The sequence below is a fragment of the Rissa tridactyla genome, chromosome 10 (genome assembly GCF_028500815.1).
Source record: "Rissa tridactyla isolate bRisTri1 chromosome 10, bRisTri1.patW.cur.20221130, whole genome shotgun sequence".
Taxonomy (NCBI): domain Eukaryota; kingdom Metazoa; phylum Chordata; class Aves; order Charadriiformes; family Laridae; genus Rissa; species Rissa tridactyla.
The window spans coordinates 20,974,895-20,994,433 of record NC_071475.1 but is presented as its reverse complement, the minus strand read 5'-3'; the positions used below and the strand labels follow the sequence as shown (position 1 = coordinate 20,994,433).

The 19,539-nt window shown below is 42.1% G+C and overlaps 1 protein-coding gene across 10 annotated transcripts in view; it reads right to left on the bottom strand.

Moving 5' to 3' along the window:
- The window catches only part of ATP2B2 (ATPase plasma membrane Ca2+ transporting 2), a 429,010-nt gene that overhangs the window by 120,680 nt on the left and 288,791 nt on the right, over nucleotides 1-19,539 (bottom strand). For all 10 annotated transcript variants that reach the window (XM_054216330.1, XM_054216336.1, XM_054216334.1 and 7 more), the window contains one exon: nucleotides 6,325-6,522. In XM_054216330.1, the coding sequence (XP_054072305.1) occupies nucleotides 6,325-6,522 (198 nt within the window). The remainder of the gene's footprint in view (nucleotides 1-6,324; nucleotides 6,523-19,539) is intronic.

The following is a 19,539-nucleotide window of genomic DNA, read 5'->3' as shown; positions in this document are numbered from 1 at the left end:
GTGATTCTCCCCCTCTACTCCGCTCTGGTGAGACCCCACCTGGAGCACTGCGTGCCCCTCTAGAGTCCTCAGCACAGAAGAGACATGCACGTGATGGAGCAGGGCCAGAGGAGGGCCACAAAGTTGATCCGAGGGCTGGAGCCCCTCTGCTATGAGGACAGGCTGAGAGAGTTGGGGTTGTTCAGCCTGGAGAAGAGAAGGCTCCGTGGAGACCTTATGGCAGCCTTCCAGTACCTAAAGGGGGCCTACAGGAAAGCTGGGGAGGGACTCTGGAGCAGGGAGGGAGGCCATAGGACAAGGGGGAATGGTTTTACACTGAAAGAGGAGAGATTTAGGTTAGATCTGAGGAAGAAATTCTTGACTGTGAGGGTGGTGAGCCCCTGGCCCAGGCTGCCCAGAGAAGCTGTGGCTGCCCCATCCCTGGAGGGGTTCAAGGCCAGGTTGGACGGGGCTTGGAGCGACCTGGGCTGGTGGGACGTGTCTCTGCCCAGGGCAGGGGGTGGGCTTTAAGGTCCCTTCCAACCCAAACCATTCTGTGATTCTAGGATACTTGATCTCATGAAGCCGCTCTTTCTATTCATATACTGTCTTTAAAAACAGGACACTTGATATTTCTTTACAAACTACATACAAAAATGATTTCACCATAGACTGACAGACAAATATTTCAAATTTAGTCCTGGACTAACTCTAATCTATGTAACAAAAAAAAATGAAGCCAGGGTCCCGTATATTCATTAAATCCTCTTTACGTATCATAGGCTCCCTATGCTGTTTGCTCAGGGGACAGAGCCTGTAATCGACTACCCCAGGACACAGAAGGGTTTTGTTCTGAGGAACAAAGTATTTTTAACTTGCCGAAGTCGCACCCCTGTGTGATCATCACTGTAGTAGAGACTACATCTGCACCGGGAATTTTCTCTCAAAATACATTTGCTAAAACGCAGCAGCAGTTTTGCACTTTTTTGAAAGAGTGGAAAAATGATTCTGTGTGGATCGGTAATGAGAGCAGTAATTGCCACAGGGCTGACAATAATTTATGCACAAGTTCTCAATTGCTCCTAATGGCCTGTCAGATGGTAAAAGGGAATGCAAAGCAGATCATAAAAACAACTCTACCATAGCTTCTGAGAAGAAAATTCTTGAAACCTTCACTCTTGCTAAGAAATATGAAAATACAGGAACTAAAGTGGCTTCTGGAGAAGCAATAAAAGAAAACTACGCCATTATCTTGTAATTCCTGCAGATCGGATTTTGTGATTGCAGCAGAAAATGAAATCATGTTTTCCAAGACGCGCCTGTATCTTAAATGAAGAACTGCAGCACAACAAAAACTTCATGCACTATCACCAATAGATGATTACTTCCTCCAGCTCAGACTGGCTGAGAAATGTCGCTACTGATACTTCGAAATCGCAGCAATGTCAGCTGTTTCCAACAGTGTAAACTGGATGCAACTCAGGAGATGGTAACCTACTTACTTTTCTCAAGATAACACCAAACTCTGTTACAGATGTTTGGAAATGCAATTATGCTACACTCAAAGGACTTAAACTTGGCAATGTATCAATACTCTTAGCTTAAAATGGGAAAGAATAGCCAATCTACAAATACACATTGAAAATGAACTTCTGAGTTCATAACTGCTTAATTGAGCAAAACGCACTAACATATACATCCATTAGACTATACCCTTAGTCAAGGTTCCTGAAGCAATTCATGTGCTCTAGCATTTTTTGGATGTGTAGATTTTATCATGCATTCCTCCTTCAAAAGCCTCAGGAGAAATATTTTGCACTTAAACTGCAGAAACCACTGAAATGCTAATTCTGAAACGGTTTCCAAAAATTAAAGTAGGTTTCAAGTGTCCAAAAGGAAAGAGTTACATCAATTCTAAAAAAAAAACAAAAAAAAAAATCAAGATAACTTCAACTCATTATATTAACTAATAAGGTCATTAGTAAATAAAAGTTTAGGATACGTGAGAGGCAGATATAAAGAGATATAAAGGCAGCGTACACATATGCTTGATTAAAAAAATATGCAAGGGGGTCTTTCCCTGACACCAGGTCTCAAAGGCCCTTATTTTTGTGTTACTATCTCTTATTCCTACAAAGAAAGGCTGTCACTTTCAGATGGCCACAACTTTTCTAGTTAGTCCTAAGCAATAAGCAAGAGAAATATTGCAAGATAGTACCGTGTCCATCAAAAATGCTGAAAGGAAACAACTGGCTGGTTTTTAACATTCTGTAAAATTTTACTTCCATTACCCCTTTCTTAGCTAAGCTTTGATGTAAAGTCAGTATTTTCTTTAAAAACGCTGAATATCCAAACGTTCATCCTGAGAGCAATTCGGCGTTTCCCTCCGCTGCTGAGGGCAGGTGGCCGGGGCAGGGCCCTGCCGTCCCGCACGCCCGGCGTTACCGGGCCGAAGGAGGCAGCATGGCCGGGCCGCAGCCACAGGCTCCAACTCAGGGAAGACTGAAGAGGCTGCGTCAAACCGCAGCCTTGCTTCCCACGGGCTTTCTCAGATCTCTTCCACCCCCGCTTTGGTGGCTGCTAATGAACTCGCGCTACACCACCGTCATCTCTTAGTCAGGTCTCTCTGTGTATTTGTCAATAACAGAAAATAAAAAATATCCAGCTCTCATTGTAGACTCCAGCCTGTTCAAACCCTTCTCTGATAGCTCCCAAGACATACCATCTTTTATGGCTTCAGTTACGGCTCCCTGGACAGACTTCTCATTCAAGTTCTTTCTGAGCAAAGGGGAAAAAAGCATTTGGCTGATGCTGATGTTTCTGCCATTGACAAAGTTCCTTCTGTGGAAACATCCACTTTCACGTAGCTCTGTCCCCCACAGAAAGGCTCATGTGCTGTTCACCATCCCATCCTAGTCACAGACCTCAAAGACATGGAAAAAGCATAAGATGATCACAGGCACTTTTAGCCACGACCAAAGAAATCAGCACGATGACCCTGTGGGACAGGAGGCCAATGGCAGCACAAACATCACTGTCACACCAAACGCAGCATCACTGCGCGCGCCACGAGCCTGCGTGGAAACCGGCTGCTCTCCACCACCTCCCCTTGCCGTGCCACCTGCCCACGGTGTCTCACACCTCTCTGCTCATCAACGTCTCCTCTTTTTTCTTTTTTTTTTTTTTTCTTTAAGTCTTTCACCTTGCAACAATATTGAGTTTATGCTTACAATTGTTTTTAGACTCCAAAAGGTCCAGGTGGATGACAGTAAGCTGATGAGTTCAGATAATTAGCAGTGATGATTGGGCAAATCAAGTGTGGGAAGGAGAACAGTCTTGTTGACTCATTTTCAAAATGAAAATGCATTGAATTTTGAAAAGTAAAAGAAACAATTAGAATGCAAAAGAGGAGGCTCTCTCATATACTATAAAAGAGCCACGCACCAGGAAGCAGTGTCCTGTCACACGAAGGAGACCTTCAGTCGAGCTGCAGACAAACCTGACTGTCACAAGCTTTATATTTCACATCGTCATCAACCAGCAAAATCAAATACCAACAACTTTCAGAGACAGTAAAAAAAAAAAAAAAAAAAAAAGAGAGAGAGAAAAAAAAAAAGTGAAGAATGCATCACCTAGAAAGAGAAATTCTTTCCAGCGAAGCTGACCGTTAGCTCGTTAGCCCAGGGCCGAGCACCAGCGGCAGCGAGCGGGTTCCACGGCAGGCCCAGGGGCTCCCCGCGCGGGCACCACCCCAGGGCTGGCCAGCACGGCTACCAATGGCACCCAGGAGCTCACGGAGGAACTCTTAAAGCAGGCTGTGGAGGAGGTGGGCAAGTTCAAGAGTAGACGGCTAGCGGGAAATGCCAGCTCTCCTTCCTAACGCTGGGCTGTATTTTCAGATGAAAATACATTCTTTTCAAGAAAAAAAACCATAAAACTTGCAAATAAATGTACATTTCAACGAATAATTTTCATTCTGGCAAGAGTCAGAAAAGGAAAATACAGGTTTCCACGCTTCCAAAGGAGCATTTGTCACGTAGCCAGCCCCTGGGCAGGGATCCCCCATGACATCCCATCGGCAATATCACCCTCTCGCCTCGAGAAAACGAGATCAGGCACAACGCAGAGCACTGCGAGGATGCTACATCTTACATGACACTTTTTCCATATTCTCTATTACAACAGCAAAGCACAGACAGACCGATCTGAAGCAATGTATAACGAGTAAGAGATTTAGAGGTCAGCAGACATTTCACCAGACAGAAAGCAGAGGCGTTGCTGCCCTCTCAAAGAACTACAATCTTTCTTCTCACATATGCCCATGTTTGGTCTGAATCCAGGTTCACGTTCAATTCAAGGCATAGCTTAAATTGTTCAATAAATTGGCTTAAGCGTAGGCAAAACAGCGTATTTTGTTTCTTCATAAAAAGTTAATTTGAATTTCACTCAACATTAGTCTACATATAATTTTATTTTATACTTGGTTACCGAAGGTTATGCAGCAAAACCATCAAACCTGTTTCAAGTATGAATACACCCCACTTCACCAATGGCAAAATCAAGCTTAGGATGGCAGGTTTTCAATGCTTATGACTCTTTAAAAAGGACATCTACCAATAAGCTATGGGTATCCTTGGCAGCCTTTTATACGATACTAATTTTAAAATGAAATAGAATCTCCCACATTTATACAGTTGCTGACAGAAAGATTTCAAAAAAACCCCGTAAATAAAGGACCTTTGCAATGTGTTCCAAAAGTTGGATTAAAAGATATTCACTAACTTGATTTGTTCTCCCTGTGTAAAACATGGCGAAACCTTCCAGGAAAGCAATTCTAAAAACCTAGGGAAAACAGTGACCATTTAATAAAACACCGTGCTGTGGGAAAACACAAACACTTTGTCACAGGCTGTGCTGCTGAGCTTTTCAGACTATCTCAGAATCTCAGATATCTCATACCTTCCCATGGGAAAAGAAAGATTTTAAATGCAGTATCAAAAGAATAAGAATTAAAAAGCAAACAACCATCGTCTGATGACACATCTCCTCTTCCTAAAACCTGTAACAATCTCATTTTCAAAATTCCTTTCCCACCAAATAAATTAAGAAATAAGAGGTTAGTCTGCACATTTATGCCTAAGAAAAAGGTTTGCAGAGCTAAATTCTAATTCCGTAAAGCATCGTTCATGGTTTACAATGTCCCCAAGGTATTCTACTGTCGAGTTATATGAAGTAATAATAATAAATAACATTTTCTACTGTTAAAAAACAAATGACTCCTTTATCTTTTCATGCCTCAATCAGACACCTGCTGAAAAGTCACATACTCAACATTCAATGAGAAAGCAACAACAGATTCCTGATTATATATAATAGCTTAAAGAATCAGAAATATGCTCCAAGAGCGAGGCATAGCTACGTGCTTATTCTGCTTGTGAATGGAAAAGGAAGAAGGAAGGGTCTTCAAGGAAAGTAGCCAAAGGAAACTGAAGCGAATGTAAAAAACATTTCAAGGCTATATTTAGAGGAAGACATTCTTCATACATTTGCCAAGCTATTCACGTCATTTCACACAGCATGTTTTATCCAGCTTTATAAGTCTATGAGAGAGCCGGGGGGGGGGGACGGGAATCTGGATCTGTTGCCAGAAATGGAAATCTTGCATTTATGTAGAGGAGCGAGTATTTTAAGCATGTGAATTCAAGAGTAATTTCCAAAGGGGGAGGAAAAAAAAAGGGGGGGATGGGGGGTGGGGGGGGGTGTGGTGGTGTTGAAACTTTCTACAGATATCACAGAAGGATTCTGCAGTATAGAATTTATAAGTAGCACATGTAAATTGCCCTCTCATGCTCCCTTTTGGGCCAGGCTCACTAGCCTTAGCTCTATCACTAAAAATACTAAAACGAGGGCATTTCACTAAGTTCAAGTCTTTAGCTGGTATAAACCGGCAGAAGCCTTGTCCGTGTCCATGTAGACGGGATACATCCGTTATATAAGCAATTACATATTTCTCCTCTGTAATGAGGTAAACAGAAATCTAAGGTGAATAAACAAACGCTATACACAAGCTCAAAGGTGAAAACAGAAACAAAAATACTGCAGTTTTATAAGAATATTATGATTTTTCTTTAACTCGTTTAGTACATGTCATGAGGTTTAGCTATTTGCATAAAGAAATGTCAAGCATACAAAAAATATGTCAGTACCAGATGTAACGGTAATAGGAACAAACCACATGGAAATTTCCTGTTAGTGACCTTCTGGAGGCTGGGGATGGAATCCATTTGAGATACAGCACTGGTTTTACTTAAACTTATACAAATGACTTCTATAAAAAGTTTTTACCTTCATTCCCTTCTCCAGGTGGCTGATAAAACGAAAGCCCCAAAGATATGATGGCTGCAATTTCCAAGATTATAAGAGTCACATCCTGCAACGCTTCCCAGACTAGCTGTAAGAATGTTTTTGGCTTCTTTGGAGGTATAAAATTTTTTCCAAAAATAAGCTTTCTCTTTTCTAGGTCTGCAGCAGTGCCAGCTAATCCTGTGAATAAAATAAAATAAAATAAATTAAAATTGCAGTGAAATAGAAAATGCCCACTTTTATCTGCATTCCTATAAATTATTTCTCCAAGAGCAACTACAAGCCGTACTGCCTATGGCATATTAACAAATAGGTAGATTTTCCACTTAAATTTTGCTTTCGCAAGATGATTTATCCTTACATTCTGAACAGAATCCTCATGGACTCTATTTAGAACTAATTCCTGACCGTTTTAATTGTAAAAAAGGCCTCGAGTTAGTAGGATTACTTTAATAAGACCTATGTATATAGATACATACACACACGTAAGCAATGACTTCTGAAAATAGATCATAAAGCACAAATAAGGTGTATCTGGGATGAAGTTGGAATAGCTGTTGGCAGCTCTTGGTAATACCAGTCGCAGAAGACACATATCTTTGTTCTGACCTTGGGTCGGTGACCTCAACGTATAAATCAATAAAGCATGTCTTGTCCTGCTTCAAAGCAACCTCTCTTGCTGTGCAAATACTGGCACACAACCGCCGGGACCAACTGCATCAGTTTTTTGTTACGTGGAAAAGGGCAGCCCAAGTGACAGGTTATACGTACAAAGGAAGTAAAAAGGAAACTATACGGTTCCTTAAATCGATATAAAAATGCGTGTATTTTGCATGATACTTCAACGTAGGAACAGTTCAATTTAAGGATACGGTGTAAGTATGTGTGGCTGCGCTGAACAACCCAGGTGCTTTTTTCCTATTTTTTAATTATATTAATGTATGCACATCTAGCGCCTCCTCGGGGGGGGAAAAAAAAGAGACAAAAAGAAAACCAACCCAAAGACTTGCGAGTGTTAGGGAAGAATCACTGTGCCCATACACCACTCTCAGCAGCATAAAGAAGTGCAATAAAGGCAGTGGTTACACATACCTGCCAAGTAATATTCGATGTTAGTTGCAACATTTACAAAACTGCGGGGTTTGAATGCGATCAGTAACGTAAAGTTATTCGTGCCTATTCAGCCTAACATGACACAACGGAGACAGTTAAATTGGGAGCCGAACCCTGCGGAACACAGAGGTGCCTGCGGGCGAGCAGGAGGAGCCCACGCAGCCCCGGCTCCGCGTGCCGGTCAGGGGGAGCCCGCGCCTGCCGGCACTGCTGGGGCACCTGGGGAGCCAGAGCCCTGTCAGCAGCACCTTCAAGACGCCAAGCGAAAGAGATCAGCGCTCTCGTGTGCTAACGGTACTCGGCTTTGTGCCTCATCCGTCCAGGACCGGTGCGACTGTTCCCAGCAGCGTGCAGGTGACAGTAAGTCACCGCTCGGGCGACAGCACCAGGCCCCAGCGTAATTTCCTCAAGATGACAGCGATGCTTTTCCAACACATCAACCCTCCGCAGTACAGGCAAAGATGTTGACTCACCTTTCACGGAAGGTATATAATGACAGCTGTTGTGTAGCTTCTGGCTCTTGGTTAACTCATCAAACTTTCATTTCACCTTCAGCTTCTAAGAAACCCTATCCTTCTCCCAGATAAAGGCATGCTGTAGTTATTATTACCTCACTTTGTTTAATTTTCCATACCTAGTGCTTAGTGACACTGTAACAGACAGGTTCCAGCTATTATGAAGGGTGTCTACATTATTCTCTGCGATTCAAACAATAACACGCCAAACCCTCTGCTCTTCCGTGGGCTCCCAGTCAGCTTCCAACCTGGGGTAAGGGCTTTCTCCTGAGAAACAGGACTTGCAGGCTACGAAACACCTGGGGAGCTGCCCTTTTGCGAGCCACTGCAGATCACAGCCGTTAGGACTCGGGAGTCACTCACCACTGATGGGACCTGACATAGGGACCAGCCTTTAGCAGACACCGAACAAATGCAGCTGGAGCCTTCAGAGCTCAAAAGCACATTGGAAAGGAAGAGATGTCTGAGAAACGCCTACTTTCCAGTACAGAACATATGTGCACGGCGGTGGGCCAGCTCCAGCAGGTACGTAGATGACCGGGCACTCAACGGCATGAGAGGGATGGCTGACGTACTACAGGAGATAGCTGCGCTGTTTTCCAAGAATACTATTTACCTCGACGTGATGAATTCATGACTTTGAAATTACGCTGCATACTTTACTGTCAGGAGGCCATAAAAAGTATACGCATCCTGTCCTACGTTACTGACCATGACAAACAAAAACACACGCACAGACTGAGAAGCCTCCAAAGCAAAAGAGAGACACTGGAACTCAAGGAGCTGCTTTTTCTCCAAGACAAAAATGGTTTATTTAGACACCATAAGGTTGAAGACTAGACTGCCTTTAAAGCATCTACGGTCACCATTATCTTCCAGACTACAGTCTAAGTAACCTACATTGGAATTGAGACACAAGTTTTATTTAATTGTACTCTTTCATTTTTTGTAATAAATATTATCTTCCTGAAGACCCATAAAAAGGCACGGGTAAATCGTGTGTGTGATTTTATTCTTCTCTATAAGTCTATTTCTTGGTGAAATTATTCACCAAGTCAGTCTCACCTAAAAAAAAAAAAAAGAGCATATTAATCTTTAATTATGAAATTTCTTTTCTTGGAAAACATTTAGAAATACTTGAAATGAAATTAAATACTCAGTTGAAACCAAAAGGTTTCCCTTCTTCTCCTGAGATCTGGCCATCGCTCTTAAAAAAACATTCAGCAAAATTTTGGGTTTATTTTTTTTTTCTCCCACTGAATGCCAGAAACTAACAAGCTCCTGTATTTAGACAGAGAGGAAGGAGAGAATGAAGAAATCTACGCACCAGTTGATGAAATTGCACCATAACAGTCCTAAGCATTACTGTAGAGAAAAGGTCGGAAAGGGACAATAAAATACAGAGAAGCCCAAGTTATACAAAGAGATACAGCTCAGGGAAACGCGATTGAAGACCCGAGGCAATGGACGATGTTTATTTTGTAAAAGCTTCCCTAAATCCTCCAAACTAGTGCCAGCAGAAGGTATAAGGAGGGCACACTCCTTATCTTTTTCAAATAATCTGCTTTATTCAGAAACGTTATTCCGGAGAGTCCTAAAGGTGGAGCGAGGGAGCCCCGCGGCGCTGCCTGCGGAGGATGAGAGTCACGGGCGGATCTGCGGGCGCTGCTCCCCGGCTCCCGCGCGCTGACAGGCAGCGCAGATGGCACAAGCCTCAATTAGCGCAGCACGATCTGGAAGTGGACAGCTGTCCTCACCAGTGCTTTTAACCGGGAGATGGCTTTCCTGCTGCTACATTTTTTTTTTTACCTCTTTTTTTTCCATATTACACATGGTGACTTCATTACTGTTCATGAATATTTTTTTTTATTTCTTGCTTGTCCCTTAAGTATTGAGTCCTGCGCAAATAATGAAAGAGCATTGCAAATGAAAGCCATTTGAAATACCATTTCTATATGAAGATATAAAACATCTAAGGAAGTGAAAGAGAACCAGCGAGGACAAAAAAAAAAAAAAAAAAGAAGAATGGAAATACCAGTTCAATATGACTTCAGGCTTCATGTGTCACTGGTTAAAGCAGCAGCCTTCATCTTATCTTCTGTATGAAACAAGCCACAGACTGGCTTTTTTATGTTCATGTGTCCACATAAGCATGAATGTTTTAATTTTTTTTTAATTGCTTTTCTACGTCGAACCTGTGCAATACTTCTTTGCTTGACCCAAGTGTTTTAGAATTATTATGCAGATTTGGGTTAAATTCATATATAAACAGTATACACAGGGTTAGGAAATATTGTGAAAATCTATTACCAATGCTTCCAGCACTTGAATAATTTCTAAAGATCTCCATTTCCAAAAATTTTCCCCAGAATGTGTTTGAAATTTGTGGGAGAACGAAAGCAATTGCATAGAAAACATCTTCTACAACGTTGTGCAGTACATTAAATTCATTTCTCATTTCATCTGGCACGTCTTTATACAGAAACTGTTTCAATTGTTGCTTTTTTAGAGGGAGAAAGAGACGAAAAAACTGGAGAAATGCCACTTAATTAATCTTCTCTGTTCCTTATCTACATCTGTCAGTTACTGCATGCTGAATATAAAACCAGCATTTCAATTAATGCTTCCTGGAAAATTGTATTTCTCTGACAGTCATCTCCACTGCAACCCAACGGAGCATGGCAAGCAGAGAATGATTTCAGTGCTCCAAAAATAGCAAAAGCACATCACTACTAAAGCAACAATTAAAAAAACCTGTAGAACTTTTAAGAGAACGTTTCACATCTGCTTGAATTATGAGATGAAGACTGCAGAATTTACATTTGCACTAATTGTGCAAATAAACCATTCATTACTTACTAACGTCCTTCTGTACATTTTCAGATGCATCCAGAAGAATTGATACAAATTTCAAATAGCAAAAACTGTAAACGACGTTAATTTAAAAATCACAGCATATATCGCTTCACAGGCAGAACAATTGTTCAGCAAGGGAAGTAAAGGCTTCACAGTGATTCTGAACTGCTATTGAAATTAATGCACAGAGGTAAACCAACTGTTTCGACCAGTGACTCCTAATGACCAGCAGATGCGACATGCATGAACTCTTCCTGTGAGGACACAGACCCGTATTTATCTCATGAGCTCCCACCGCCCTTGTCTCAAACGCTTTTCCCAAATGATGAGCATTCCTAGCCTCACGTTATCTAGGTATTCACAGAAACTAAAAAGTAAAACACCACAAAGTATCACCTCAACAATTATTTCATTTCCTTTGCCTTGTTTCACCAATTCCATTTATTTCGCATTTAACTACGGAACAATCCCTTCTGTTACCACTGCTACGTAATGCTTTCATATACCTTGCCCCACCAGCTTCTACAGCTCTCGCACAGATCCTCAGAACTTCCTAACGTCAGTCAGAACTATTAGCCCAGTTACTACTGTTGTAACACAGAAAACCCAAACCCACAATCTCATTCAGCATTTTTAGTGGGACTTTACTCTGTGGCTTTGGAAGCACTATTTTGCGGACTATTTTGCTTTTCTCTCTTGAAAACAGTAGAAGTGACAGTAGGCCTTTTCTTCTTCCACTTCTTTCACTTCAATCTAGGAAGTATTATCTATCTAGTGACTGAAAGAGCTGAAAAAGTCAAATTTTCAATTCAAACGAATAGCTTGTAACTAACAGATTTAGTTTCCGAGACCTGCCTTAGGGAACTGTCCCTTCCCAAGAAATCAGGGAAGGCAAGGAGACATGCACAGTGAACTGCGATTACCGCTATGGTTTTGATCAAATGCTAAGGAAGGTCTATTTTGTCCCTTATGCATAACGATGTCATTAAGCACACTATGATGTAATCCAACATCAGTCTTCATTGGGTCACGGATTCTTCATGACTCTTGTTTAAAGGGTATCTAAGTAAAACAAACCCCTACTTTGGCCCAGGTATGCCACAGAAATGTATGTTGCATTAAACTACCCTGTTTTACTGCCACAGGATTTTTTTTTTTTCCAAACTAAAACGTACACCGAAGACGTGAACCACAAAGTGAAAACATTCACACCTAGACTGGATGCCTCTGCGACCTCCCAGTTTTATCACGTACATTGCTTGAACATTTTTTGATGCAGTACATTGAAATTCTGCTTAGGTCGTATCAAAGTAAAATCAGTTGAGAGAACCCAGCCCATCAGTAGGAGAGTATTTAATGAGAGCACTTACCGGTTTCAGCAAGCTGAATTCAAATTTCACTAGTGAATGAACCTCAGCAAAGTGTAATTTCCTTCTAATCTCGCAACAACAAAGCTGTCTGCAAAGCATAATGAATCTCATGACCTGTTTTCATAAACGTTACTTGCTTACATTTGTTTACATAAATTTTAAGAAATTTGTCCCAAAATTAAAAGCCTTCGGAATTCCAAAACACCTAGCACATGTCCTGCAAGCGTCACACTGCTGGTGCTATTCCTACGAGTCCATGTGGCAGCTCTGCTGGGAGACCCTTGCAGGATTTAGAACCTCCTCGAGCCAAATGCTTTACAGCTTGACCTAAACAGCCAACAGACAGAACCGAGGGGCGCAGAAGCGGCAGAACCAGGAAATTAATTACCTCCCCCTCCATTTCCTCATTAATCACGCTCCCTCTTCACATCTAACATCAACCAGTGGCCAAGTCACCACGTCCTGCCCTCTTGAGTTGTGCCAGGGCTTCAGCTGCCACCGCAGCACAGGGACCACCCGCGGCAGCTGAAAAGCAGCAAAACGACTACAAAAACCATAATGGAAACCCTCCCCGTCACAGGCTGCAATCAGAACAATCACTCTGAAGTCACGCAAAGTACATAAATACATCTCTAAATCCAAGACGTTTTAAAAAATAAAGTCACTGAAGAGCTTAACATTCTTATAGACCAATGTGTCTAATGTAGATGTTAAGAACAGATATGTAACAACTTGCTTTTCTACAGAGTTTCCATCTCTCATTCTCCTAGCTATAGAAATGCACCAGCAACTTTATCTCAATTTTATGAGGCAGCGAAAGGCTGAAGTTCTTGCCCCAGACAGTCTAGTGGCAGTTCAGGGGAGTAAATTCACATCTCCTGGGGTTCCTGATTTACACTCAGCTGCAAGCCACCATGCACGATTTATTACTGCCAAGAAGCACTGAATGCTCCGCGACATGTTTCATTCATTTCCCCATCTAGCCATTTTGGTTTTATTTCTTCTCTCTTCTTCTAATTTCTTTTTAAAGTAAAATTGCTCTGAAAAGAAGCTATTAACCCAGGAACAAATGATTTACAGAAGATGACTAATAACAGGAGAAACAGAAAGGACTGCCGATAGTGACTGTAATGTAGCCCCCCCAAAAGCCACACATCTGAAAGACACACTACAATTTCATAATAATCTAAAGACTGGACCTATGTGCAGTGCACAACCATGAGCAAATAGCAAGGCAACAGAGGAGACATCAAACATTACAGGCAAGATATGTATCATAGGGGATGACTAATATTTTTCTTGTCTAAACAGACACCATAAAGCTTTCTGCAAAGGCTGGCAGCAAAGCATTCAATGAGAGCTGAAGGTCCAGTATGAAGAAAGAGGAATTAGGATTTCTTTTTGACAAATGTACCGCTGTCAGTGGGAGTACGGCTGTTGAGAGGGAAGATAATCATCCCACCAGAAATTATTCCTTCAGCTCCTACTCCCCTCCGTAATGGTTACACCATTGACATAGGTCTCGTCTTGCGTACCACAGGCTCCTGGAGATGTAGTATCAAGTACAATAAAGTCATTACACATTCGGGGCAGCAATACTAATAAATACTAATAATCTAGTTTGTATATCCAGCATCCAGCTCCCACACATTACCAACCAGACAATAAAGACAAATTCCTTGTTACATTATATATAAGCAACAGCTGCGGCAACAGCGCAGATCTTCACCTAGCACTAAGAGACAGTTGCCTAAAAGTTATGGAAGGTCTTTACTGCAGCTCAGCCACCAAAGCCCAGGCCAGCAGGACACCCCACAGATGCTGGGTACTTTGCGTCGGTTCTCACAACACCCTCAGCAGATTACTGGGATTGGGGCTTTATGGAAGAGATGGAGAGGGAACAGGGGAACGTAACGGTTTCTCTCCCCACTTCCCAGGTAGTCAAAGCCTTGAGATAGTTTCTTCAAACACCTTTTTTTGTCTCTTTAAGCAAAGGTGGGATTTCTCTCCCGCAGAAGGTAGCGCTGTGATTTAGAGCAGACTGTACAAATGCCGTCTGCACGGCTCGTACGCCACAAAGCTCCGATTTCCTGTTGAAACACACCTTAATATTTAAATCAAATCTTACCCCTTAATATTTAAATCAAATTAAGCATCCCTGTACAGCTTAAGACACACTCGCTGGCTATTCTGTAGGATCAGGCTTGAAAACACTAACATACGAATTGGGTAATGGCAGAGAACAGCAGCAACCTTCTAAGTTTAATGGAGGAGATCCAAGGCCTTAGCCAAGAAAAAGAACAAAGAATAAATAAGCACATAATAAAGTCAAAGTGGAAAGCTTTCCTTAATTAACACACCTTCATAACCACTTACCATCACTCTCTCTGGAACCTACAAAGAAATTCACCACTTTAATGCTAATGGCAACCACAGGGGCTGAGGAGGGGAAAAAGACCCTGAAATCAACCTGCGATTCTCTGTTCCCAAACCTCAGCCCGAGCAGTGCTGCCGACCAGCAAACCGCTCCGGCTGCTGCCAAGGCAGCTCCTCCCTGCCTGCGCGGCCCGGCACCGCCCGGGAAACACAAGTCCCCCAGCAAAAAACGACCATCGGTCATGGTCCCTAGGGAAGCCCTGATTTCATGGCTCAAGTAAGTGCCCGCAGGAAGGATCTCCTGCCTCTGAGCCCTGGAGTAGGTGCAGGCAAACAGGGAACCACCACCCACCCACAGCAGGACCAGAGGCTGTACCTGGAGACCAGGGAGTACCACAGGGTCTGTGCTTGGGATACTCTCCTAGCAGGAGAGAAAGTAAGGATGGAGCCACATGTCCACCTGTACATGTGCACAGGCCTATACTCACTGCCAACAGCAAGCGAGGGTGACCGGTGACACTGAGCCTGCGGACTCCTGCTGCTGAGTAACACCTCAACAAAAAAAAAAAAACACAATTACAAAAATAGCTGCTAGACTGTCTACTGTTCATAGGTGTTAAAAAGCCTTCAACTTTGATTTTTCCCATTTCTTATCACAGTACAACTTCACGTCACTTGAGGTTTTGCAAGTAAAACATTATATGCAAAGGACAAACATGTCAATGAAACGTCCCAGAAACAGGCCATCTGACTGAAACTCAACACAGTGAATACATGCTATGGAGAGCCTCAGGTGGCCTCTCCACGCTGTAACGGACTTTCATGCTGATGTGGCCTAGACTCGCTGAAGACTTCTCATGATTTTCTGTTCAGCTCCACAGAGCATGTCCACTCAGGATGAGTCACGGTAACCTGAGAAAGCAAACGCCCAAGGAATAAAGCACGTGCAACTGGGAAAGCATGGCGTGAGAGGGGAAGATATCATGCAGCTGAAGATGCATTAGACAGACTTCTAAGTCAGTAAAGCATCAAGCTTTTATCCAGTATCCTGAAAGTTCCATGCATCTCTCTGTTTATTTTTAATATTAGTATTTGTCACTGCAATCACCATAGTTTGTTTCTTTAGTATAAGCAGTTCCAAGGGTCTATAGATCATATTTATTTGATGAAGCCTATTGGAAAGGTTAAAAGGAACAACGTATGCTCTGGTAATACCAGCAGTATGGAAAACAGGTTTTTTTTCTAGACGAGGCCAGGAATTTGTAGGTTGAGGTAGCTAATTCCTCATATAGATGTTTTTATCTTTTACTTTAAATAAATAACAGAAGGAGAAATCTTATGTTCTGAAGAAAGAGGCACATTTTTGTGATGTCTGTAAGAGAGTCAAAATGAAAATACCAAACCCCACTTTGCTGAGTCTGCTCCCACAGCTTGATTCCTTCCCACCCCCACTTAAGAAAAAGACAACAAATAAACCAGATAGCAATGAGCTGCATTTTTCTGAGGTGTTACTTCCAAGTGCTGCTACTTGGCAACTCTTCTTAATTTCATTGCTATCTTTGTCATTGTCATCTGCTTTTCCTGTGAGTAATGTCAGCTACACAGCAACTGTACTCGCTTCAAGCTATGCCTCTGCAAGAGGCAGAGCGTTTGCCATAGCGCGTCTTACGCTGCTGGCTATTCAGGAGAGTACTCAAGGTATCTAAAAGAAAGTGAGAACATTGAAGAAAACAAAGTGCTATGGTCATTATGCCATCTGCAACACAACATTAAATGCCATTATCACTCCTGCAAGTGACAGTGATGTCAACTCAAAACCACAATGCCCAACTTGTGAGGAGACAGTAAGATAATAAGATGCTTTTTGAGCATCCAATGGATTACATCCCACTGCTCAGGAACATTAAAATAATTAGGCCTTTGAAAGCTCTAACATAGCACACGCACTGTGAGCTCAATGTTACCTGCGTAACACTGTTGCGCTCATCATTACCCATTTGCTCCAGCTTCTTCATAAACAAGTGGGACCCATCCTTTAGATCACCTAGAATCCTAGAATGGTTTGGGTTGGAAGGGGCCTTAAAGCCCATCCAGTGCCACCCCCTGCCCTGGGCAGGGACACCTCCCACCAGCTCAGGTCGCTCCAAGCCCCGTCCAACCTGGCCTTGAACCCCTCCAGGGATGGGGCAGCCACAGCTTCTCTGGGCAACCTGGGCCAGGGGCTCACCACCCTCACAGTCAAGAATTTCTTCCTGAGATCTCATCTAAACCTCCCTTCTTGCAGTTTAAAACTGTTCCCCCTCGTCCTATGGCTCCCCTCCCTGCTCCAGAGCTCATCCCCAGCTTTCCTGGAGCCCCTTTGGAGACTGGAAGGGGCTCTAAGGTCTCCCTGGAGCCTTCTCTTCTCTAGGCTGAACCCCCCCAACTCTCTCAGCCTGTCACCCACCTTTCCTGTAAACTTAAGTACCACACAGACTTGGAGGAACAATAAAAGTGACAGAAGCTGTAAAATTTCATCCAAAGGTGCCAACGTAAATGCTACTACAGTGAATATCTCATAACTGAACACAGATAGTCAAAGTTTAGTGTCACTGGGCACTGATAATTAGCAAGTCAAACAAGCTCCCTATTGCCCATTTTACAGATAAGTGGAGAAAAGATGGCAAAGACAGTCTCAAGGCTTTCCAGTCTTGTGGTAATTAGTTAATTCAGCCCGCAAAAGCTGCCTAGGTGTAAAAGAGCAGCAGAGGAGAGCAGGGGACCCACCATCAGTAGCAGTGTTTTAGTTGGGACGATGGCACTATTGGAACAGACATAATGTTATTCTTCCAGAGTTCTCAGCCTTATATAAAGATAATAAAAATAGGATAATACCAAGAGATGCCTTTTTAATACTGTGAAAAGTGGCAACGTTTTCTTAACTCCTGTTTTATTTTTGAATGATTAGAAAATATAAACTGTGACCAAAGCAATCCCAAGATGTACTGTGGGATACAGCATTATTTTATTCTTTTACCCACATGCAGCAGAACTCCATTAGGAACACAACACCCACAGGCACCTCCTAATTTAGCACACTAAAAAGCCCAAAAGAATAGACTCGCTTTTATATGAAGCATATATTGTCAATCACCTTGATTAGCCCTCAACATAACTAACCTCATCTGAATGCAATAATCACTACTGAAGTTCTCAAAATTCTCTCCCAGTGCAAATCAAATACTAAACTAAATTACAAAGTAAGTACCTCAAGGAAGGTGTTCCTAGTCACCAGCTGTAGTAAGAGTGTGAGTCAGAAGCCGTCAAGGACACCATATATTTTTATGCTCGCTGAACTGGTCCCACTTCAAAAATCCAATCTAAATAGAAATATTCTAGAACATGTAAGACTTAACTAATAGGGTTTCTCCACAAATGAGTAGTGTATCTCACTAGCCTGTTTTTCACCCTTTACTGAATACATGAATTCCGTTGCATATTCTGTAGAAAACAGAGACTCTGACCTGCATCTCGTCTTGTATTTTACTGCTGGGGTGACGTGGAAACCCAAATAACTAGAGCTGCTGACCTCAGCCCGCACAAACCTGGGGGAATGCAGGCAGCAGAGGCAAACACGAGACAAACAGCAAGCGTGGAGCAAGAGCACACCCTGGGAGAGTCCTGAAAGGAGACGACTTCAGATCCAAAACCCAGTTCTCACCGACAACAAAAGTAGGAAACATTTTTGGGATACAAAAGATGGAGTTCCAGCAATCCCAAAAGCCACTGAAAATTGCTCAACTATAAAGAAGCTCTATTAAGGTGACAGAAGTGGGAAAGGATTTGTATTCAAATCTCTTCACTTATTTGGTCGTAATATCTATGTGTTCTTTATGCTAAGAATGACTTCTTCCATATTCTTAATTGTGTGTTCCATAGTTTGAGAAGTTGTGTCTTCTGGCAAGTGCACGTTCAAGAGACTGTAATAAGGCAGTTTTTCATCAAAGCAGAAATGTGCTCACATTACAAATACTACGTAATTTGTGTTTGACATATTAGCAGAAATCAAAGTATTATATTGTATCATAATAGAAGCACCAAATTCATATTAACAACCATCCTTGGGCAGCTTCAGTGAGTAAACAAAAATCACATTTTCTTAATACCCCCAAAATAACCCCTACAGTTACTAATTAACCTTCATTATATACGTGGAAGCTTAAGTTTGTATTTAAAATGAGATCTCAAATCAGAAGTCATTTAATCAATTTATGGCTTAACCATTCTTCCTTCACAGCAGTTACCTACGTTTATATTGTGCTAGCCATTTCATTTTACTTCCAGCCCATTAATTCATGCTTTTGCTTAATCCAGCGCAACTGGGAAGAGGTACTCTTAATCCAAAGAGCATCCATACCAAAAGTCAACACATAACGGTTAATCAGGAAGAGATCTGCCAGGCTGAAAGTAGGAAAATCCCTTAAAGCAAGTTTGATTTAGACCACTTTCAGCTCAGCTTCCCAAAGCTGCTGCTGGAGACACATACCCCCTCATCCCACAGCTGTGGCAACATGGATATTTGGAGTTGAAGCCACACATCACGCAACAAGAGAACACAGTAATTTATTTGTCAAATTGGAAACAAATTCTTGCAAGTAGTGAAACAAAAAGACCAAGAAACAGAAAAGAAGCAAAAAGAGATTAAAGAAAACCAACTAAACCCAACTTTCTGATTATATGAATGGAGCAAAATTCTAGGCACTCAAAGACTTTTTATCGTGTAACACAGAGGCACAGATTTAGACAACCACTACTTAGGGACTTAATTACATTCTTTACACTGAAGTTGTCTCCGTTATGCTCACCCCAAGAAAAGGAGCATTTAAAACATCTACATGACTTAACCTAGAGGTGTTAGTTTGTCCCATTTAAACTTCAAATGGTAGTCATACTTGGATTTTCATACGCTTTCCTTTGCATAGCTCCTT